Source organism: Scyliorhinus torazame, chromosome 11 (genome assembly GCF_047496885.1).
Source record: "Scyliorhinus torazame isolate Kashiwa2021f chromosome 11, sScyTor2.1, whole genome shotgun sequence".
Taxonomy (NCBI): Eukaryota; Metazoa; Chordata; class Chondrichthyes; order Carcharhiniformes; family Scyliorhinidae; genus Scyliorhinus; species Scyliorhinus torazame.
Window position 1 is genome coordinate 5,987,120 of NC_092717.1, and position 23,810 is coordinate 6,010,929.

General features: G+C 49.0%; 1 protein-coding gene across 2 annotated transcripts in view; it reads right to left on the minus strand.

The window, feature by feature from the left end:
* Positions 1–23,810, minus strand: part of rspo2 (R-spondin 2) — a 155,241-nt gene that overhangs the window by 71,206 nt on the left and 60,225 nt on the right. For both annotated transcript variants that reach the window (XM_072466875.1, XM_072466876.1), the window contains exon 2: positions 10,012–10,200. In XM_072466875.1, the coding sequence (XP_072322976.1) occupies positions 10,012–10,200 (189 nt within the window). The remainder of the gene's footprint in view (positions 1–10,011; positions 10,201–23,810) is intronic.

Sequence of the window (23,810 nt, forward strand, 5' to 3'; positions counted from 1 at the left end):
ACTCATCCAGATTTGAACTCAACTCAAAAAGCTTTCTCAAATGTCTGAATGCCATAGCTCCACCCAGCAATGATGTCATCTCCCCAAGCTGAAACCAAATTAACTCTCCAGGCTGAAAATACATTAATTCCCCAAGGACCTTCCCCAGTCAAACCACAGTACATGATCCCAGGCTGAAAACACATTTCTCTGGTCAATTTCACCTCTGGGTTCCAAAAAGCTTTCTGATTTTGCAAAACAGGGTTCTTTTTAAAAACATGACTCCTGCAGCCAAACACACTGTAACCCAGGTTGTTAATCCTTAAATCGCCAAATGTTTGTAATCCAATATAAAATCCTGCATTCGTCACAATGTACAACAGAAAAGTGGCAAGGGAAGAAACCGAACAATGGACTGGAATTGTTTTGTTTTTTTAAAGGACCATAACACAAAGGCAGCTGCAGAAATACGGGAAGCCATTCATCGCAACCCTCATCAATTCACAGGAAGGTACTAGAATCATTGAGCAGGGAAAACAATTCTCAAATCATTTTTGTAAATGGATCATTAAAGATATAGGCCGGGATTCTCCAACACTGCGGCAGGTCGGAGAATCCCTGGGGGGAGGCGCGAATTGCGTCCCGATGCCGGCTGCCCTATTCTCTGGCGCCGTTTTCTGGGGGCCGGCGGGATTCCCGCCACGCCGGTCGGGGGCTGTTGACAGTGCCCCCCCCCCCCCAGCGATTCTCTGGGCCCCGATGTGGCCATCAAGTTTTGCCCAGTCCCGCCAGCGTCAATTACTCACCTCACACACGGCGGGACCTGGCAGGTGAGTGTGTGGGACAGTCCAGAGAGAGGGGGGGATCCGACCCCGGAGGGGGCCCCCACGGTGGCCTGGCCCGCGATCGGGGCCTACCGATCGACGGGCGGGCTGGTTCCGTGGGGGCCTTCTTTCCTCCATGCCGGGCCCCTGTAGGGCTCCGGCATATTGTCCGGGGGCCGGCGCGGAGAAGGGAACCCCCGCGCATGCGCAGAAATACGCCGGCTGTTCTGCACATTTGCAGAAATACGCCGGCCGGACCGCACATACGCAAACTCTTTGGCACAGGCTGGAGCTGTGGGAACCACTCCGGCGTCAACCTAGCCCCCGAGAAAGTGGAGAATCCCTCACTTTCAGGGGGCTGTTGACGACGGAGAGGTTGGTGCTGTTTTCACGCCGGCATGAAGACATAGCCCCATTATTTCAGAATCCCGCCCATATTCTTTCTCACCATGACACTTTGTACAGATTGATGGCAAGAAGGGGCGGCACTGTGGCGCAGTGGTTATCACTGCTGCCTCGCGGCCCCGAGGACCCGGGTTCGATCCCAGCCCCGGGTCACTGTCTGTGAGGAGTTTGCACATTCTCCCCGTGTCTGCGTGGGTCTCACCCCCACAACCCAAAGATGTGCAGGGTAGGTGGATTGGCCACGCTAAATTGCCCCTTAATTGGAAAAAAAAAGTATTGGGCACTTTGAATTTAAAAGAATAGATTGATGGCAAGAGCCACAGATATGACAAATGGATTTCCTTTCCACACTATTGTTCATCACCTCCAACAGCCCAGTCATTCCCAGGCCATTAGTGAAGTGTAGTCACCGTTGAAAATGTAGCAAGTGCAGCAGCCAAATGTCACACAGCAAGATCCCACTAATGTCAATGGGCTAATGACGAGTTGATCAGTTTTGGTTAAGGGATACATTTTGGTCAGTATATCAGGGAGAATTCTCAGATCTTCAAATAATGCACCAAATCTGAGGGCAGACAGGAGGCGCAATCTAACCAAACAATATCAGAGTCAATTCTGGGTGGGATTAGCGGGGCTGTTCCCAGCTCTTCAAACGCTATGAACAGCCTAGCTATCTAACGGAACTCGGTTGCTATTTCGGGCGCCAGCGGGGAGTTCCAACGAGCGGAGTTCCTCAGTGGAGGGAGAGATCGGGGGCCATATATAAAAGGCACCCTGACCTCTCAACCCCCACCCCTCCCGAAGCAACCCCCAGACACTCCCCCCATGCCCTAACTCATCTCTAAGGGGGTCCCCACATCACACGGGCAGGGCACCCCAGTCATGATCCCCGGCGCAGGCAAAATGCCAGCCTGGCACCTTGACACAGCCATCCTGGCACACTGGCAGTGCCCTTTCCAGCCTGACAGTGCTTCTTGGGCACCCTGGTAGTGCCAGGTTGGCACTTAGGTGCCACTGCAAGGGTGGCAATGCCATGGCGCCAGGCTGGCAGTGCTAAGGTGCGCAGGTGCCACCAACAGTGATAGGGTGCCACCCTGCCCGTAGGCTGACAACCTGGGGCCTCCGATCCCCTGGGAGACTCCCCCAAGTGCCGTTCCGCCTGGACCCCGCTTGTGGGGACCAGTGCTGAACGGCGTGCCATGGGAGTGTCCCTTTAAGAAATGTTTTTGTCTTATCACATGGCTTCAGTGATGTCATTGTGTAGGTGGAGCTGGGCTGTGGCTCTAAGCTCGCTTTAAGTTTGGAGTGGTTTTGAACTGCGCAGGATGAAATAAGTGTCTCTCTACCTTCATTTTAAAAGCTGTTTTCAGACTGCTTGATAACTTGAAAGAGATAATTGCTTTCTGGAAGGAATTCAAATCTGCTGTTTGGAAAGGGGAACAGAGTATCAATAACAAGCCTTATACCAGTGAGAATGCCGTCTGCTGGGCCACAGGAAATGGGTTTCTGGTTTTACTTGGATTTTGTTATTGAATTGGAACAGTTAAGGGGGAATTCATTAAGGGTTATACATAGATTACTGTCGCTGTGTGGGGGTATTTATGTTTGTAGTTGATAAAAATTCTTACTGTGTCTGTTTATACAAATGTTAACTAAATTCGTAGAATAAAGCTTGATTTTTGCTTAAAATTTCCGAAGAAGTCTGGTGACTAACCCCTGAAAGGCAGGCTCTTGTGCTCACCGTAACCAAAATCAATAAACAGTTAGAGGTCAGGGGAACTCCAGAATATACTTTGGAGTTTTCTAAACCCTGGCCCTTGACAGGCATCAGGCTGGGGTCTCCATTTTGATTTCATTAAATGCCAGGAGGTTTTAAGCTCTGGATTTCCTTCCCTAACCTCTGTCCTCGAAGCCAAACCTTTCATCACCTGTGTTAATGCCTTCTTTAAATGGCTGTCAAAATGTTCTCTCCTAATTTATCCTAAGAATAAGAGGCGCTAGGTAAATGCAAGTTGGAGTAGTTTTTAAAAGTTAACTTTTAACTTTGAAACTGCACAATTATCTGCTCCAAGAGACACAGTGAAATGATCGGTATGCTGAATTCGGAGAATGGTGCAGAAATCCGCATTTCATCCACGGGATAGCTCTGTTCAGAGTTTTTGAATCGGGTATTTGGCACCATAATAGATGCGAAGGTTTTTGGCGCAGGCTCGGACGGCCAATGGGCCTCTTCCAGCGCTGAACTTCTCTTTGTTCTTCAAAACCAACTTCAAAGCCAAGATTGCAGCAAATCTCCAGGAAGGTGAGGGATTGGGTTGAACAAACACACAAAGTAAATCCAGGAAAACTGCACTTTAACAAGTGTTTTCAATGTAGAACTCAGTGAGAATATATAACTTGTGAAGCAGCCCACAGAATTACAAAGCTATCGGAGAAAAATACTCGCCCCAGGATATAATCCTGCCAACAATAAAACGCAAATTGCTGTAACGTTTCTCCAACTCAACACTCCTTCAGCTTAATGGTAAAACCTCTGCTGTGTGCAGCAAATGTCTGGGCAGCTTTACAACTTCAGACTGTGTGTGAAATATTCAAGATCAGTTGTGGCAGCTGATGGATTAAATCTCAAAAATCTCTTTCTCGAGATGTCTCCCTGATTTGCCTGAAAAGACGCTCTCCCCTCGCATCCTCTTCAGTAATCCGTCCACTTCATTGCTGCCAGGAACTTCTGTCCACCCTCAATGTTTATGTCATAAAGACTCAACACTACACGATGGTGAGTGAGCACTCCGACTGCGAGCTCGACAGTAACATGTTGCTTAAACACCAATTAGATTCTAAAGTGGGGTTAAACCTGGTTTTAATTTATTCCCAATTTCAAATCTGTATTTTTTTCTCCCCCCCAAGGGCTTTTTAAAGCTGGTCTCAAAAATCTGGGTAATTTCACCAAAGAGGAATACATTTTGGACACGATTTAATGGGGGGGAAAGAGTCCCGCTTTGGGTGCGCTTAGCGGAGTGTTTCTCAATGCTTGCAGTGCCAAGAACCCCACCAAGGCTGCACTTGGACTCAGGTCCTGCACTAACGAGCTCAGTGTAGAGTTGGGTGTTCTGATGTACAGATGAACCAACACGGTTGTATTTGGTACAACGCTGTTTTATTTCAACTTGTTATTTACAGTTCTGCCTTGATACTCTGCACGTGGTGACTCCCTGTGTGTGATGTTAATCAGGTCCTGTCCTTGTCCTGGTCTCCAGATCTACTGGCCACCAGGTGTCGTGTTTCTTCTCTTATACTGTCTCTGTCCTTGTCTATGATTGGTTGTCGTGTTGTGTGTGCTGATTTGTCTGTTGGTGTGTCTATCATGATGTGTGTGTTTGAATATCATGACATCCCCCCTGTTTTACAAAATTATGTGCCTACGTGGTTATAAATACAAATGTGTCGTGAGTGCATCTAAAAGTGTGTGTGCGTGATATTTACAGCAGGTGCATGTGGCGTAACTATATACATGGGGCGATGTCGGGTGTGTCATGCTAACGAGGTTGTACCATAACAAAACAGGAAGACAAAAAACTTTGAAGTGTGGTCCGGTCAAACTATATCTGGAATGATAAAACAGTAACATGTTACAATACAATAGTGTTTCAACTTTAACGTGTGAACAGTCTCATAAGTCCAATCTAGTAGGTGTTCGACGAATTTGGGTTGACCGTCAGGGTGGCACTCCATTCATCAGCCGGATTGATGGTGTTGACGCGGTTCACATCAATGACTGAAACCCGGAAGGCACCTTGGTCATCTGTGCCATTTGGCTGGATGTCCTGATGTACGGGCTGGACGGTCCTGACGTGTCTGCGATGTTGTCGGAGATGTGTAGGATCCATCGGTTGAACCGCTCGACAGTAGGCAGCGTAGTGGCCCATCTTGCCACATCGTAGGCATTGTCAGTTTTTAGCAGGACATTGCCCTTTTAAATGTACAGCTCCACAGTTGCTGCACGTCATGACGTCACGGCGTTCGTTACGCCACTGCGCATGCGCAGTTCGGTCTTGCATCGGGCGCGCCTGCGCAGTGCGTCCCTCGATGCTGCCGTTGGTTTTGGCGCGCACAAGCGCGGGAGACCGCGAAAAGCGCGGGAAACGGACGCCCTCGTCCGGGCCGCGGGCCGGGAGATAATCAATTGCCTGGATGCGTTCGGCCTCGTGGGCAGCCTGGCTTGCCGATTCGACGGCTAGGGACCCCCTCCGTGCCGATTCGGTCGCCTGAAATTGGGCAAAACGGCTGGTTGCATTTTCATGGAGGACACAAGCTTCCACTGCAGACCCTAAGGTCAGGCCTTTAATTTTAAGAAGCTGCTGGCGTAGGCCACTGGAGGCAACGCCAAAAACAATCTGGTCCCAGATCATGGACTCTGAGGTGGTGCCGTAACCGCAGGACTGCGCGAGTATGCGGAGGTGCGTCAGAAAGGGTTGAAAGAGCTCATCCTTACCTTGCAGGCGTTGCTGAAAGATATACCTTTCAAAACTTTCATTTACCTCAACGTTGAAGTGCTGGTCGAGCTTGAGGAGGACCGTGTCATATTTGGATTGGTTCTCGCCTTCCGCGAACACCAGTGAGTTGAATACATTGATGGTGTGCTGACCTGCGGTGGTGAGGAGCATCGCAATCTTTGTTTCGTCCGAGGCACTCTGTTTCTCGTTGGCTCGCATGTACAGTTCAAATCGCCGCTTGAAAAGCTTCCAATTGGTGCCAAGGTTCCCAGCGACTTGCAACGGCTGCGGTTTGTTGGTGATATCCATATCTCAAGATGGCAGGTTTGCCGGCAGGTATCGATCCACTCCTGTACCATGTAGTGTTGGGTGTTCTGATGTACAGATGAACCAACACGGTTGTATTTGGTACAACGCTGTTTTATTTCAACTTGTTATTTACAGTTCTGCTTTGATACTCTGCACGTGGTGACTCCCTGTGTGTGATGTTAATCAGGTCCTGTCCTTGTCCTGGCCACCAGGTGTCGTGTTTCTTCTCTTATACTGTCTCTTTCCTTGTCTATGATTGGTTGTCGTGTTGTGTGTGCTGATTTGTCTGTTGGTGTGTCTATCATGATGTGTGTGTTTGAATATCATGACACTCAGCTCATTTAGAAATGGCGCCCCTATCTCTTAACGGCCCATCACAGCCTCCGGATCACGCCCCCCCCCCCCGTCCCAACTTACCAATTGGGGGTGATCGAGCCCCCCGCACCATACCTCATAAGAGCAGAGCACCCCAGGCCCGATCCCTGACATGGACAATGTGCCGCCTGGGCATCATTGGACTGCCAGCCTGGCACCCTGGCAGTGCTCCTGCTGGTCTGACAGTGCTGCCTCAGCACCCTGGCATTGCCTGGGTGGCACCCAGGGGTGCCCAGATGGCACTGCAAGGGTGCCAGGCTGGCAGTGCCCAGTTGGCATTATGGGTGCCAGGGTACCACCCTGCCCAGAACCCAACCATCTGGGGCCCTCAATTGCCTGGGAGACCCCTCGATATACCATACCAGCTGGTCCACATTTGTAGAGACCAGTAAGAAACAGTGCCCAGTTTAGGGCCCCGAGGTGAGGCCTTGGGTAACTCCGGCATATACAGATTCAAGTGACTACTCACTTGGACATGCAAATCTGGTTCACGCCCAGTGAAGGTGAGATTCAGATCGCGACACCTTGTGAGATCCCGATAGATCTTGCAAGGTGTAACAAGCGTCGTAAATCTCGTGAGAAGCCTCTCGCGAGATTTGCTGACCACATCTCACCCCAAGTCAGACACGATGAGGCCATTAGATCTCGTCCTTTATTTTCAATGTTGTTGAAATTTAAAATAAGCAACAGATTTTTAAAGTCTGTAATCTATACCGTTACAACTAGGTTAGGGGGCAGTAACCTTTTTGTTTAAAGTCGACAAAGTTCGAAATCCCCAAGAGAATAAAAACACCCAAATTCCACAGTTTTAAACAAAGTAAACTTTACTAAACTAAGTTACCAATCTATCTGACACTCTAATATTCAGAATTAAGATGGGGGTAAATATGAAGTAAACAGTAAACTGTGGTCAAATACACCTCATTGCACATTTAATGGCAGATGTGACCAAGACAGATCCCATGGATTTCTCATCCACCCAGATGCCAGTGACCACTGTGAATCACAAAATCACATTAAAGCACTCTCGCCCTCAAGAGGGATTAACATTCAAACATTTAGCCCCTCAAAAAATGCCTCGATTCGGACTGCCACAATGATTGCTCACCTCCGAATGGTTCAATAACTGCATTCCATGATAATCATAAAGCTGCACTTCTGCCTCCAGTTACCAGCACAATTCCAACACAATTCCAACTCTGTCACAGACTCTCTGCTTCACTATGCTGGCACCACGCTTAGTTTTCTCCAATCTCCAGTGCCCCAACTGTACAAAGCTATGAATGGCTCCCAGAGCTTCCTCTGGAGTCCTAACCCACTTCAGTAGAGGAACCAATGACCCTCCATCACCTTCTCAGCTTCCCAAGACTTCTCTGAGCTCGAACTGCCTGGAATCTGCCAACAGTTCTGGGGCTTCTCCAGGCCTCAAACCATAGGAGGTCCAAACTGCCACCAACCCTCTCTCCCAGCCAACACAGATAAATGGTAAACTGGAGAACCTTCTCAAGCTCAACCCATCCCCATGATGGTGCAGCCTTCAGGGTTGACTTTTAAACTAATCTAGCTCGAACTCCCAAAACAGCTCTCTTCTTTGCAAGCAGTGTGGACCCCATCTCTCCAGCCTCCAGCTAAGTAAACCCGCTTGCTGTTTTCGCATCTTACCTTTCCAGCTGTTAACCCTTCAAGTGAACATGGTTCCAACCTACTAAGAAATAGATTTCGAGCTGCTTTAAGTTCCATTCATCCTATTTTCTACAATTAAATTATTAATCTTCCCAGAGTTTAAAAATGACCTCTGAAATATTAACATACTTGGGGGTTTTTTAAACAAAAGAAAACAAAGAGTTTATGCTTATTATTGCTGCTCCAGCTACCAGGATGTTATGTTAGGTATCAGGAATGTTGTGGGTTCAAATTCCAGGGACAGGGACGTACAAATCTAGGCTGACTCTCCAATGCAGGACTGAGGGAGTGCTGCACTCTCTGAGGTGCTGTCTTTAGGATGTGATGTTAAACTGAGGCCTTGTCCACCCTCTCAGATGGATGTAAAAGATTCCAGAGCATCATTTTGAAGAGGAGGAGGGGAGTTCTACCTGGTGTCCTGGCCAATATGTATTCTCTCAATCAACATCACAAAATCCGACTAACTGCTCATTATCACATTGCCATCGGCGGAATCTGGCTGTGTGGAAACTGACGTGGCGTTTTCTGCACCACAACAGGGACTGTATTTCAAAATTATTTCTCTGGCTGTAAGGCGCTATAGAAATGCACAGAGTGGTAAGAATAGAAATTTACCAAAGCTTTGTTCTATCTCTTTGTTTTGTTTTGTGGTGTGAGACATCAGAACTGTCCATGTAACAATCCCGGCATGCGTGGTCACATCCACACGTCAGATTTGGGGGGAGGGAATGATTTTAATCTGTCCCCTCAGAATTCTAGGGGTGTCTTTCACGTGCATTTCAGTAAAACATTTCCAGTTTGGCGTGGAGGGGGCTGGGAGTGGAGGAAAGACAAGCATCAAAAGTCAAGAGTGGTCACAAAACGTTCTGGCACGAGATTAAGACAGTATAATTTGGCAAAAAAAAATATTTTCAATAGAATTTAAATGAATCATTTATTAGCCAAGTGAGTTAGTTGTTTGGAATGGGGGAGAGAGAGCAGACAAAGTGAGATTAAGGAGCGGACATGGGAGGCAGAACCAGGGTGACTTATTTTGTTTCTTAACCCTCATGGAAGCAATACGGAGAATGTGCGGAAACGTGGAGTCAAGACTATGATAGTGTTGATCGGACTTGATAGGGCTTGTGATCCTGCGTGGGCGAGAGAGAGATAAAGAGAAGAGAGAGAGAGAGAAAAAGAGAGAGAGGGAGGGAATGAGTGACACACATCGGGGGAAAACAAACACAGAAAAAGGAGGAAAATAAATCTGGAACATTCCTTTCAATTCCTTCAGGTGATTTAAACCAGTCCTCGAGATTACATGGCAGCAAAAGCTGAAAACTGACTACAGTATAATTCTAAAGAGGGCTGCGGCCTTTGTAAAACACCAGAAAACTTCAAAACACATCACACAACAAGATAAATCACATCGATAAAACACACAGCATAACGCATGCCCATCAGAACAAGATATTTCATCCCTTAATTCATCAGAGAAAGGAAACTGACAAATACCTTCACAAAGTTAACTCGCTGAAGCCTGGCAGCATCCATCAACTCGCCAAAATCTGGACATCTCAGATCAAAATATCAAAGCAGCTATTAATGGAGAAAATAAATCTGAATTTGCAGACTCAATTCCTCGTATAATGATCACTGGATCTTTTTAAATGCTTCGCCAAAGACTCTCCGAAAGGGATGGGGACGCATTAAAAATGAGATGATTGAGCTGGAATGTTTCGCTCGTCGCAGATGCTGCCTGGCCGACTGAGCTTTATCCATATATTTATATATTTCAGATTTCCAGCATCTGAAATAGTTCCTTCCTGAATAAAAAGCTCCATTTATGTTGTACAAATTTAATGTGATGGGTAGCAATCAGCACCACCCCCCCCCCCCCCCCCGGCCCCCCCCCCCCTCCTTACCACTGACCCCCAGGTAAAATACTGCAAAGTGGGACCTACTTGCACATCTGTTCATTTCAGGGGCACGGACCCCGTAATACCCCGATGGGCAGGAGTGCAGGCACTCTCCATACTGACGCATCCCTTGCCTTCGAAGGAAGAAGAATAGTTTCTGTTGGCAGCTCAGACACCCATTGTCTTTCGAACACAACAGGCAGCCCTTGCAGATTGGGTATGGCCCAGAGTTTGCTGTAGAAAAAGATAAACAGAATCACAGAATGGTCAGGGTGTGCAAGAAGATGCCATTCAGGCCCCCCCCCCCCCCACCCATGTCCTTGCCAGCCCTCTGCATGAGCAACTCAGCTGGTCCCTCTTCCCCCAACATTTTCCCCTCGGCCTGTAAAGTTCGTCCCCCAAAGGTTAATAATCCCGATTCCCTTTTGAAAGTCATGATTGACTCTGCCTCCACCAAACTCGCAGGCGGCGCACTCCCGACCCTAACCACTTGTCGTGCACAAACGGATACTACATCGACGCAAAACTTAACATAGCCAAACAAATGCCACAAGATTCCATTTTGGGCCGGCGAAAACCGACCTGTGTCCCAAATGCCCAACCAGAGACCATACAACAGAGGAAAGGGCAGCACGGTGGCGCAGTGGTTAGCACTGCTGCCTCACGGCACCGAGGTCCCAGGTTCGATCCCGGCCCCGGGTCACTGTCCGTGTGGAGTTTGCACATTCTCCCCGTGTTTGCGTGGGGTTCGCCCCCACAACCCATAGATGTGCAGGGTAGGTGGATTGGCCACGCTAAATTCCCCTTAATTGGAAAAAATCAATTGGGTACTGTAAATTTATTTTTTAAAATACAACAGAGGAAAGAGGAGCTCTTGCTTGTTTGAATCACTGCGCAGCAACAACTCCTCCATCCATTTCCTGCGTTCACAAGGTCATATATTGTTTTAACATCAGCCGTTACTGCATGTCGTCGCTAATTGGTCAATGTGCGGGTATGATTTGCCAGGCTTGGCCATGGTTGGAATGCAGAGAGAGAAAGCGAATGCATCTGGCCAATGTTAAACAGCAGCACGACTCCAGATCTACCACAGGTTAGTGCATTGACTCAGATCGACTCTTCGCATTTGCAAAGATATGGGACTACTGGAGGAGAACACAGAGGAAATGTCCGAGGAGGTGATCACAATTACCATAAGACCATAAGACATAGGAGCAGAATTAGGCCACTCGGCCCATCAAGTCTGCTCCGCCATTCCACCATGGCTGATATTTTCTCAGCCCCATTCTCCTGCCTTCTCCCCATAAATAAGACCATAATTGAGAGGATACAATTCTCAGGAAGGGCGGGGCTCATTTCTCTTGTGGAAGGGAGGCAGTGGTGCAGTGGTATTGACACTGGGCTTGTAATCCAGACACCCAGGGTAATGCGCTGGGTATCCAGGTTCGAATCCCGCCACTGCAGATGGTGACATTTGGATTCAATAAAAATCTGGAATTAAGAGCCTATTAATGACCAGGAAACCATTGTCGATTGTCGTAAAAACCCATCTGGTTCACTAGTGTCCTTTAGGGAAAGGAAATCTGCCGTCCTTACCCGGTCTGGCCTACATGTGCCTCCAGACCCACAGCAACGTGGTTGACTCTTAGATGTCTTCTGAAATGGTGGAGCAAACCACTCAGTTCAAGGGCAATTAGGAATGGGCAATAAAGACTGGCCCGGCCAGTGGGGCCGGTTTAGCTCAGTTGGCCGGAGAGCTAGTTTGTGATGCAGAGCGAGGCCAGCCGCGCGGGTTCAATTCCCCGAACCGCCTGAGGTTATTCATGAAGGCCCCGCCTTCTCAAACCTGCTCCTCAGGTTAAACCACCACCCGTCAGCTCTCCCCCCCCTCAAAGGGGGAAAGCAGCCTAGGGTCATCTGGGACTCACAACCGTACTCACTTTTGGTGTGTCGTCACCGTTATAATTTAGGAAACCCACTTGTGCACAGCAAGCTCCCACAGACAACAAAGTGTTAATGATCAGATCATTTTGTGATGTTAATTGAGGAATAAATTTATACTGGGAAGAATGCTTCAGCTCTTCTTTCAATAATGTCACAACATGTTTTACGTTCACCCAAGAGGGCAGGCAGGGCCTCGGTCAACTTGTTATCCAAATACCAGCACCTCCGGCAGTGCAGCACACCGAGTGTGGCAGTGCTGTGTCAATGGGGAATATATACTAAGATCTCTGAGTGGGTCTTATTGCGTTAGCTGTCAAGTGCTTTGTACAAAAACAAATTTAAAAGCATCCCTTGCGGATTCAAATTGAAGGATTTACATCGCAGATAACAATGAAATCATCAGTTTAAATATCCAAACTGAAATGAATCACCAACTACTTTGCCACCGAATAAAGGAACTCGAATCACATTCCCTTTGCCAGGGAACATCTTTGAAAAATATTCGAGAGAACTGCCAATTTAGACTGGTCCACAGGAGCCACAGGATGACGGGAACAAATAAGCTGAAGAGGACAAGGAGAGCAACAGGGATAGCCTAAAAAACTCCAGGTGAATCACAGAATGATTCGGCCTTTGGAAAGAGCACCCCACCCAAGCCCACACCTCCACCCTATCCCCGTAACCCCTCCTAACCTTTTTTAGACACTAAGGGCAATTTATCGCGGCCAATCCACCTAACCTGCAGATCTTTGGACTGTGGGAGGAAACCGGAGCGCCCGGAGGAAACCCACGCACACACGGGGAGGACGTGCAGACTCCGCACAGACAGTGACCCAAGCCGGGAATCGCACCTGGGACCCTGGAGCTGTGAAGCAACAGTGCTAACCACTGTGCTACCGTGGTCAGCACAATGAGCAGTATCGAACAACCTACAGCACTGCCATTGGCTAAGAATCTGAGGGAAACGCTTCAGCAAAGGAAGCTAACTGGATTTAATTCTGCTGTCGGTATTTCTGTACCCATTAGAAATAAACAAGCTGGCAAATTCCTCACCGAGCGGCTCACAAGAGTTATGCACAGAAAGAGGCCATTCAATCCATCTTGTGCACGCCGGCAGAAAAAAAAGAGGAAAAAACTAGCCGCCCACTTTAATCCCACCTTCCAGCACCTGGTCCTTGATAAATCAAGAAACTAGTGCGTACCCGTGAGGTAGGAGTGCAAGGCAAGAGTTGGTATTTGCACACGCTGGTTTGGAGCAAGACACTGGAGTGTGGGTATTGTTACTGATTGGGCGAGGGAACCTTTCCTCCGCACTTTGCCTGAAAAAAGTTCTCCAACATGCATTATCTGTGAGGAATGATAATAATAATCTTTATTATCACAAGTAGGCTTGCATTAACACCGCAATGAAGTTACTGTGAAAATCCCCTAGTCGCCACAATCCGGCGCCTGTTCGGGTACACTGAGGGAGAATTCAGAATGTCCAATTCACCTAACCGCATGTTTTTCGGGACTTGTGGGAGGAAACCGGAGCACCCGGAGGAAACCCACGCAGACACGGGGAGAACGTGCAGACTCCGCACAGTGACCCAAGCCGTGAATCGAACCTGGAAGCAGTAGTGCTAACCACTGTGCGACAGTGCCACCTATGTTTTGACTTCGTTTTTTACCTTTTCACAACTGGTGTTTCAAAAGAAAATAGTCCCTTCATTACAATCAAGCCGATGTATTTGACAAGGTAGCATCTGGACAAACAGTTTGCTGGTTCGCTTCAGTCTGACTTGTGGTTGATCATTCCCAATTAACTGAAGCAAACATAGCCAATCAGAAGGTTAACTCTGTGTCTCGGGCAGGAAAGCATTTTTTTCTACTATTGAATCGCCATTATCTCGAAGCAGCAAGCTTACATCTCAGATCAACTGTCCAAAATGTTACATCTGCTTTGTATCTGATTAGGAACCTTGTTGCAATACATACACTGCTGTTTGTACAAAATGTTAAATCTTTCCTTCAATCCCCATAAAACACAGCAAAAGTGACCCCCAATTCAGCAAAAATGGGAATGATTTAGGCATCAAGATATCCAGTCACACTTTAAACCCAATCATTTCATTTCTTTCTTTTTAAAAACCTGTCCATTTTTCTTGAGAACACATCAAAAGCTGTTGCTTGGATCTCTGCAATTCTCAAAGCCGAAAGCAGAATCATACATTCCTGAAAACAAGTTGAGATAAAAAGAAGCGTAAATCAAACAAAATTTGATACTGCGCCATGTTCAGGAGATATGTGTACAGGTGACCAAAAGCTGGGTCAGAGACGTGGGTTTTAAGGAGATTCCTAAAAAGGAGGTTGGAGAGTTTTATGGGGGGGATTCCAGAGTTAAGGGCCCCAGACAACTGAAAAAGCAGCCAGCAGGGGTGGATCAGAGTGAGGGATGCACCAGGCTAGGTGAGTACAAAAACCAGAGTCTAAGATGGCAACAATTCAAGTTCAAACATGACATCTATTATCTTAAATGTTTGTGCAAAGCAGACAGTGAAAATTAGATCTCTTGGTAATAGCGATTCTCGGACAGAGGAACAAATGTATTTGAAGATTAAACCATCTGTACAAACCTGCAATAAAGGGCGTGATTCTCCGAGCCCCGCGCCGGGACGGAGAATCGGCGCAACCGCGCCACACCGCCCTGACACCGGAGCATGATTCTCCGAGGTGCGGAGAATCGGCAGCATTTGCGACGGTCGCGTGCCGCTATCCGTGGCCGGGCCCCCGATTCTCCGGCCCGGATGGGACGAGCGGCCGCGCGGAAACGGCAGAGACCCGCCGGCGGCGTTCACCCCTGGTCGCTGCCGGCGGGAGCTCTGCGCCAAGGGTCAGGGGGCGGCCTGTGGGACAGGGAGAAGCGCTCCTTCACCGGGGGGGGGGGGGGGGGGGCCTCCAATGGAGTCTGGCACGCGATCGGGGCTCACCGATCGGCAGGCCGCCCTCTCGCTCGCCCCCCCCCCCGGGCATGCTTTGTTCTGCTTCCGGCCCCAGAGCCCCTGCGCCATGTTGCGTTGGGGCCGGAGCGTTGAAGAAGTCCCCCACGCATGCGCGGGTTGGCGCGGCGCCCATTTGGCGCTGGGGGAGGGTGGCTGGAGCGGCGTGAACCGCTCCAGCGCCGTGCTGGCCCCCTGTGGGGGGCAGAGTCGGTCGACCCCGCGCCCGTTTCGCACCGTCAACGCGACGGCGTTCACCACGGCGCGAACACTCAGTCTCCATTTTGGAGAATCGCCCCCTTTGTCAGGCACCATTGTTTTTAGGTGAAAAAACTTCAGACTTTTTGCCCTCAGCACTGGTTCCTGAACCCTGGCTGCTCTGTGATTACTGCTGACAAACCCCCCCCCCCCAACATCATTCATTCAAAAGAAAGCGGCAAATTGCAAAACAGCTCCACCTTCAATAATAACAATCTTTATCATCAACGCTACAATGAAGTTACTGTGAAAAGCCCCTAGTCATCGGCACCTGCTCGAGTACACTGAGGGAGAATTCAGAATGTCCAATTCACCTAACAGCACGTCTTAGCGGTTATGTCACAGGACTGGTGCTCAAATCCCAGCATTCCCACAACAGCCGAGGATTTAAATCTAGTTCCTTTCTTAATTAACCTGGAACATCTGGTTTCGGCTGCACCTTCATGTGTACATTGTGATGACCGGTACACAGGAAGCGCTGTGTGGGTAGCGCAGGAGTTCCTCCCCGGCATGGCCACACCCCCAGCATGAGAGCGCTGCTGGAGAACTCTGAAGTAAACCATTAACCCAGCCACTTTACATCTAGTATCAGAAAGGGCGACCATGGAATTACTGGATTGTGATCAACAGTCAGATTAGCTACATTCTACGGCGAAGGAAATCTGCCGTCCTTACTTGCTCTGGTCCATACGTGACTCCAGACCCACAGCAATATGGCTCATTCACAACTACCCGCTAATATCGCCAAAAAAGCCACCCAGTTGCTACAGAACCGTGACAAAAAAGTCGAAGAAGAATTCAACTGGACACACCACCTGACATTGAAAAATGACAAATGGGTCCCAAGACGGCAGGTAATTTTTCCCCAACAAAATATTAAAGCTACATCAGATTGAGGCACCAAATACCGAGAAAGAGGAAGCAAGTTTGAAGAGCAGTGTGGCATCTCTGGGAATTCCAGCATAAATGTTTGAAATGCGATTTCGTTCATTGTATTGAAACGGTAAACATCAAGTAAATTCTAAACTCGCTGCAGGCGGGCTGGATTTCAATGGCAACCAGGAACTTAGAACAATACTTCATTCAGTATTCTGAGCAGCTCCTACATACTTCCACTCTGCCTGCGATCCCAGGAGAATTCCCGCACTCCTGCACTCCCGTCACGTGACCCTTTTAAGTAGCCACATCGTCTCGTGAACACTCGGTCGACCCTCACTGATTTAAACAAGGTCTAAATAGTTTATAAAGAAATTACAAGAACACGTTATTTCCCCAAATGTAAATTTATCTTGTAAATACAGAGGGTTAAGCCAGACTTAATGGAGTCATTATTGTTCCAACTCAACAACAGAAAATGCTGGACAATCTCAGCAGGTCTAACAGCCTCTGTGGAGGGAGAGCGGAGCTGACGTTTTGAGTCTGGGTGACTCTGTGTCAAGGCTTTGAGAAGGAGTCATCCAGACTCAAGGGGGCTAAAGGCGGACAAGTCGCCAGGACCAGATGAACTACATGCTCGGGTTTTAATAGAAGTGGCCAGTTAAAGTCCAGGAGCATACGGGAAGATGTGACTTCCTTGTTCAAAAAGAGAGAAAGGCAGAGGGCAGGGAACAACAGGCCAGTTGGTTTAACAACTATCATTGGCAAGATGCTGGAGTCAATAATCAAAGAGAAAATAGCTAATCATTTAGGAAAGCTGAATATAATCAAACCTCATCAACATGGCTTTATGAAAGATATATCATGTTTGACAAATTTGCTTGAATTCTTTGAAGATGTAATAGGGAGAATAGATAGAGGGGAACCTGTAGATGTAGGACGCGATCGAATGGCCTCATCACACCCGACGCGCCAAGACCTTTAAATCTCGTGAGCGGTCCTCACTGGGCGCAATCCAGATTAAAATATTTAAATGAGCCATTACACTCATTTAAATATGTCTGCACCCGATTCTCCCAAGGTCTGGGCACTAACTCCCATGCCTGGGAGACCTTGCCATGGCATTGTTTAGTACTGGAGCACACAAACCTGGGCTAGGCATGGTGGCACTTGGGGGCATGGGGTATCCCAGGCCATTGGAGGCCCCAGGGTGGTTGGGCACTCCTGCTGGCATCTGGACACCTTGGCACTGCCAGGGTGCATGGGTGGCACGGTCAGACTGGCAGGGCGCAGGCCAGGGGATGCCCTGCCCTGAAAAGGTGGGATGAGGGGAGGCTAGAGGATCTCCTGTGAAATAAATTGGGGCAATGGGGGTGGTCCGGAGGCTGGTGTCTGGTGTCCGAGAGGGGGGTCGAGAGATCAGAGCGGCATTTAAAGACAGGTATTACAGTACCTGATAGGCTAAAGCACCATTGGTGGAAACTGTATGCTTTCTATTGGTTAGAGTGTATGATAGCTCCGCCCTGATAGGTGGGGTATAAGAACCCGTGCCGCCCCAGCAGCCTTCACTCTGTACCTGAGCTGCTGGGGGAAACATCAAGCTTATTAAAGCCTTCAGTTGGACTACAACCTCGCTTTAGTGGTCATTGATTGTGCATCAAAGATGGCGCCCCAATCTCTTCCTCCATGGGCGAGCTCAGTTTGTCTGTGTAGGAAACTAAGATAAGTGTAGCTTCAGCAGGGCGTTCATCACCGAGGCCCAAAAAAACCGACAGAGTCCCGTTTGATATCAGGGTCATTCTCAATGCGGAAAATGCCAAGACGCACCCCACTATACGTGCCCAAAATGGGACTCTGTTTTTTTTGCACGTTAAATCATGCCTGTAGTGTATTTAGATTTCCAAAAGGCATTTGACAAGGTGCAGCAGAAGAGGCTGGTGCATAAAGTAAAAGCCCATGGAATTGGGGAAGAGTGTTAGCATGGATTAAAAACTGGCTGTCACATCAAAAACACAGACATATGGGGAGGGAGGGTGGCCAGAGTTAGAAAGGTGCTACTACAGAGGCGTAGGCAGGCAGGGGGGTTGGGTCTTCCGAACCTGATGTATTACTACTGGGCGGCGAATGTGGAGAAGGTGCGGAGCTGGGTCAGAGGGGTTGATTCCCAGTGGGTCAGAATGGAGGAGAGTTTGTGCAGGGGGTCGGGATTGAAAGCACTAGCAACAGCGCCGCTCCCGATAGCCCCGGGGAAATACTCAGGGAGTCCGGTAATAATAGCTTCATTGAGAATTTGGAGGCAGTTTCGCCAACACTTCGGGTTGGGGGCAGGGTCAAGGGAAATGCCGATTCGGGGGAACCACAGATTTGAGCCAGGGAAGTGGGATGGAAATTTTCAGAAATGGGAGGAGAAGGGGATTAAGACACTGAAAGATTTGTTTCTTAGGGTCGGTTTGCAGGATTGAAGGAGCTGGAAGCAAAGTATGGGGTGGAGCAGGGGGAAATGTTTAGATACATTCAGGTTCGGGATTTTGCCAGAAAGGAAATACAGTGCTTCCCGGTGGAGCCGGCCTCCACATTGCTGGAGGAGGTGCTGACGACAGGGACACTGGAGAAGGGGGTAGTGTCAGCGGTTTACGGAGCTATTTTGGAAGAGGAGAAGGCACCACTGGAAGGGATCAAAGCAAAGTGGGAGGAAGAGTTGGGAGAGGATATGGAGGAGGGGTTCTGGTGTGAGGTGCTCCGGAGAGTGAATGCCGCTACCTCGTGCGTGAGGTTGGGGCAGATATAGCTGAAGATGGTATACAGAGCACACCTCACGAGGGCGAGGATGAGCCGATTCTTTGAAAGAGTAGGAGATATGTGTGAACGTTGCGGGGGGGGGGGGGGCCCCGTTAATCAAGTTCATATGTTTTGGTCCTGTCCAAAGCTAGAGGATTACTGGAAGGAGGTTTTTAGGGTAATTTCTAAAGTGGTGCACGTGAAACTGGACCGGGGCCCCCGGGAGGCCATATTCGGGGTGTCGGACCAGCCAGTGTTAGAAACGGGAGCGGAGGCAGATGTAGCCTTCGCCTCATTGATCGCCCGAAGGCGGATCCTGATGGGTTGGAGAGCAGTCTCTCCACCCTGTGCCCTGGCGTGGCGGGGGGATCTGTTGGAATTCTTGACTCTTGAGAAGGTTAAGTTTGAACTGAGGGGAAGCGCGGAAGGGTTCTACAATTCATGGGCATTATTCATTATGCACTTTCAAGAACTGGATAACATCGAACATTAGTTGGGGGGGTGGGTGGGAGGGTTGGGGGAAGGGGGTGATGGGTGTTAATGGTGGCTATGGGTGATTCCTGATTCCTTTCTGTCATTTGTTTGTGTGAACATGTGGGCGAATGTTTGGGGTTTGGTGGGAGGATGGGACTGTTGTTATTGATATGGGGATTGACATATTTGTTACTGATTGTTGTTTACTGTTGGTGGGTGTAAATTTGGGAGAAAATGTGAAAAAGGAGAATAAAAATATATTTTTTTAAAACAAAAAAAAGAGTTGGAATAAATGGATCCTTTGCAGAGTGGAAAGATGCAGCTAGTGCAGTACTGCAGGGGTCAGTTCTTGGCCTGCAATTGTTCACTATTTACATGAATGACCTGGAGGAAGGAACAGAACGTAAAGTTTCCAAATTTGTCGATGAGACGAAAATAGGTGGAAGAGCGTGTTGTGATGAGGATATTGTGATCCTGCAACGGGACAGATAGATTGGTTGACTGGGCAAAAACCTGGCAAATGGAGTTTAATGTGGGGAAGTGCGAGGTCATGTACTTCGGTGGGAGGAATCAAAAGGCAGATTGAAAATGAAATCAAATACCCCCGGGAAATGCCTTTAGATATATGCAGGTGAGGGCTTTTGTGAGGCGACAGGTGAGGGAATTCCCATTGCTCCCGGCACAAGAAGTTCAAGATAGGGTGATCTCGGGTGTATGGGTCGGGGAGGGCAAGGTTTCGGCAATACACCAGGAGTTGAAAGAAGAGGGGGAAGCGCTGGTAGAAGAGTTGAAGGGTAAATGGGAGGAGGAGCTGGGGGAGGAGATCGAGGAAGGTCTGTGGGCTGATGCCCTAGGTAGGGTTAATTCCTCCTCCTCGTGTGCCAGGCTCAGCCTGATACAATTTAAGGTGGTCCACAGAGCGCACTTGACGGGGGCGAGGTTGAATAGGTTCTTTGGGGTAGAGGACAGATGTGGAAGGTGCTCAGGGAACCCAGCGAACCATGTCCATATGTTTTGGTCATGCCCGGCACTGGAGGGGTTCTGGAGAGGAGTGGTGGGAGCAATATCTCAGGTGGTGAAAGTCCGGGTCAAGCCAAGCTGGGGGCTAGCACTATTTGGAGTAGTGGACGAACCGGGAGTGCAGGGGGCGAAAGAGGCCGGCATTCTGGCCTTTGCGTCCCTAGTAGCCCGGCGAAGGATCTTGCTAATGTGGAAGGAGGCAAAGCTCCCCAGCCTGGAGGCCTGGATAAATGATATGGCTGGGTTCATAAAGTTGGAAAGGATTAAGTTCGCCTTGAGAGGGTCTGCGCAGGGGTTCTACAGGCGGTGGCAACCGTTCCTAGACTATCTCACGGAGCGTTAGAGGAAGGTCGGTCAGCAGCAACCTTAGGGGGGGGGTGGGTGGAGGGGACGTCCTGGGGGGGGGGGGGGGGGGACTGCCTGGGAGGGTGGATGAGCAAGAGATAACATGAAGGGTTGGGGAAACTGGCACGTACGGGTGAGGGCCAGTGTACAAAACTGTGTAAATATATCATTTTGCCATGTATACATCTTGCTCTGCGCGATTTCTCGTTTTTTTTTGTTACGGGGGGAGGGGGGTTATTGTTTGTAAGGGAGAAAAATTGTGTTAAAAAACTTTAATATATTTTTTTTTTAAAAAGAAAATGAAATCAAATGAAAATTGCTTATTGCCACAAGTAGGCTTCGAATGAAGTTACTGTGAAAAGACCCTAGTCGCCACATTCCGGCACCTGTTCGGGGAGGCTGGTACGGGAATTGAACCGTGCTGCTGGCCTGCCTGGGTCTGCTTTCAAAGCCAGCGATTTAGCCCTGTGCTAAACCAGCCCCTAAACTCTCTCCATTCAGATTGTTATCTGAATGGAAACTGTAGCTGAGTGACATACAGAAGGATCTAGGTGTTCTAGCGCATGAATCACAAAAATCTAGCAGGCAGGCACAACTAATAATAATCCTAATTAATGTCACAAGTAGGCTTACATTAAGCCATGAAGTTACTGTGAAAATCCAAAAAAGACAAACGGCATTTTGCTCTTTATTACAAAGGAGTTGGAGTTTTAAATAGGGAGGTTTTGTGCAATTGTACAGGGTGTTGGTGAGGCGTCACCTGGAGCACTGCGTACAGGTTGGTTCCTTACCTAAAAAAGGAAAGAATAACATTGGAGGCAGTGCAAAGGAGATTCACCAGGCTAATTCCTGGGATAAGAGGGTTTTCCTAGCAAGAGAGACTAAATAGTCTGGGTCTGTATCCCTTGGAGATTAGAAGAGTGAGGGGTGACCTTGTTCAAACATATAAGATCCTGAGGGGGGTTGACAGGGTAGATGGTGAGATGTTTTCACTATTAGGAGAGTGTCGAACAAGGGGACAGAGCTACAAGATAAAGGGCCTGTTATTTAAAACTGAGGTGCGGAGAAATTGCTTCTGGCAGAGGGTGGCGAATCACTGGAGTTCTCTGCCCCGAAGGCTGGATCGTTAGGAGTAGCCCCACGAGGAGGAATTGAGGAGTAGCTCCATATTCCCTGGAGCTAAGAAGAACGAGAGGTGATTTAATTGAAATATTCAAATTTCTCAAGGGGCTGGACAGGTTGAGCCTGGGACCATGCTTTCCCAGGCTGGCGAATCCAGAACGCAGTCTCAGAATAAGGGGTCGACCGTTTCAGGATTGAGATGAGGGGAAATTTCTTCACTCATTGGGTTGTGAATCTTTGGAATTCTACCTCAGTGAGCTCCTCAAATCTATTGACCTCGAAGGGAACTGAAGGATGTTGAGATAATGCAGCCGGGTGGAGCTCAGATCGGCAATCGGCCAATGATCTTATTGAACAGCAGCGCAGGCTTGCTGGCAGAATGGCCTCAATCCTTTCCCTTTTGAATGCTCCCGAATCCCAAAGCAGCACTCGCTCTCAGATTGTCAATGACAGCCTCAGACACACACAGACTCGAGGAACTGCCCATTCACATCCATCTGGATTCAGTGAAAAATGGTAATTTTCCGACACCCAATAAATGGAATAGGTTTCAGCCAGGAGCAGACTTTGTAATGCTTGAGGTTTGAAAAAAGAATCAAATCAGTAGAGGAAACAACTTGGTTGTCAGAGATACCAAAACTAACTGCTGATATCAAATCACAGTGCAATCCTTTCGATTATTGCATTATGTAATTCCCAACATAGAGAATCTCCGGCATCAACTGGAAGAGTCTGGAAAAATACTATGGGCGGGATTCTCCAACCCCACGCCGGGTCGGAGAATCGCCGGGGGCTGGCGTGAATCCCGCCCCTGCCGTGTCCCAAAGTCTCCGCCACCAGAGATTCGGCGGGGGCGGGAATCGCGCCGCGCCTATCGGCGGGCCCACCCCCGCCGATTCTCCGGCCCGCGATGGGCCGAAGTCCCGCTGCTGGAATGCCAGTCCCGCCAGCGTGGATTAAACCACCTTTTGAATGGCGGGACAAGGCGGCGCGGGCTGGCTCCGGGGTCCTGGGGTGATCTGGCCCCGGGGGGGGGGGGGTGCCCCCACGGTGGCCTGGCCCACCAATCCGCGGGCGGGCCGGTACCCTGGGGGGACTGTTTTTCTTCCGCCTTCGCCATGGTCTTCACTATGGCAAAGGCGGAAGAGACCCCCTCCCCTGCGCATGCGTGGGGATGACGTCAGCAGCCGCTGACGCTCCCGCGCATGCGTCGCCCGGCGAAGACCTTTCGGCCCCGGCTGGTGTGGCGCCAAAGGCCTTTCCCGCCAGTCGGCTGGAGCGCAAACCACTCCGACGCGGGCCTAGACCCTCAAGGTGAGGGTTTGGCCCCTAAAGGTGCAGAGACTTACGCACCTTTGGGGCGGCCCGACGCCGGAGTGGTTCCCACCACTCCATCCCGCCGGAACCCCCCGCCCCGCCGGGTAGGGGAGAATCCCGCCCAAAGTGTCAAACATTTAAGGAATAAATCAGACTGGGGCAATGAGAACAAGGCTGTAGACCAGGGCTCCTGTTTACAAGGTGGCAGCTCTCAATTTACTGAAAACAATAGCAAGTACTTCTGCAATCTTACACGCTGGATACTTTTAGAAAGCAAAGCCAAAAATTCAGGCAACAAGAATCCACATTTTTAAAAATGCTAACTGTTTATTTGGGTCAAATAAATATAATTATTTCTCAATTTAAAAAAATGTACTGACATCACATCCCAAAGCACCTCATAACCAATTAAGTACTTTAATTTCTGCTGTAACTCAGAAATGCAGCAAACCAACAGTCACCTCACACAAGCAATGGGATTAAGGCCAATTTTATATGGTTTTGATGGTGTTCTAGATTCTCCAGACAGAGGATCCATCGTCCCAGCCGCTACCTGGTCACGCCCCAGAATTCTGGATGTTCCAATGAGGTCGCCGCTCATTCTTCCAAACTCCAGGGAATATAGATCGGGTTCTACTCAGTCTCTCCTCAATGGATGTACCACATCCTAGGAGCAGTCCAGTGAACCTTCATGGCACTCCCTCTCGGGCAAGTATTTGTTGTCTCACCACT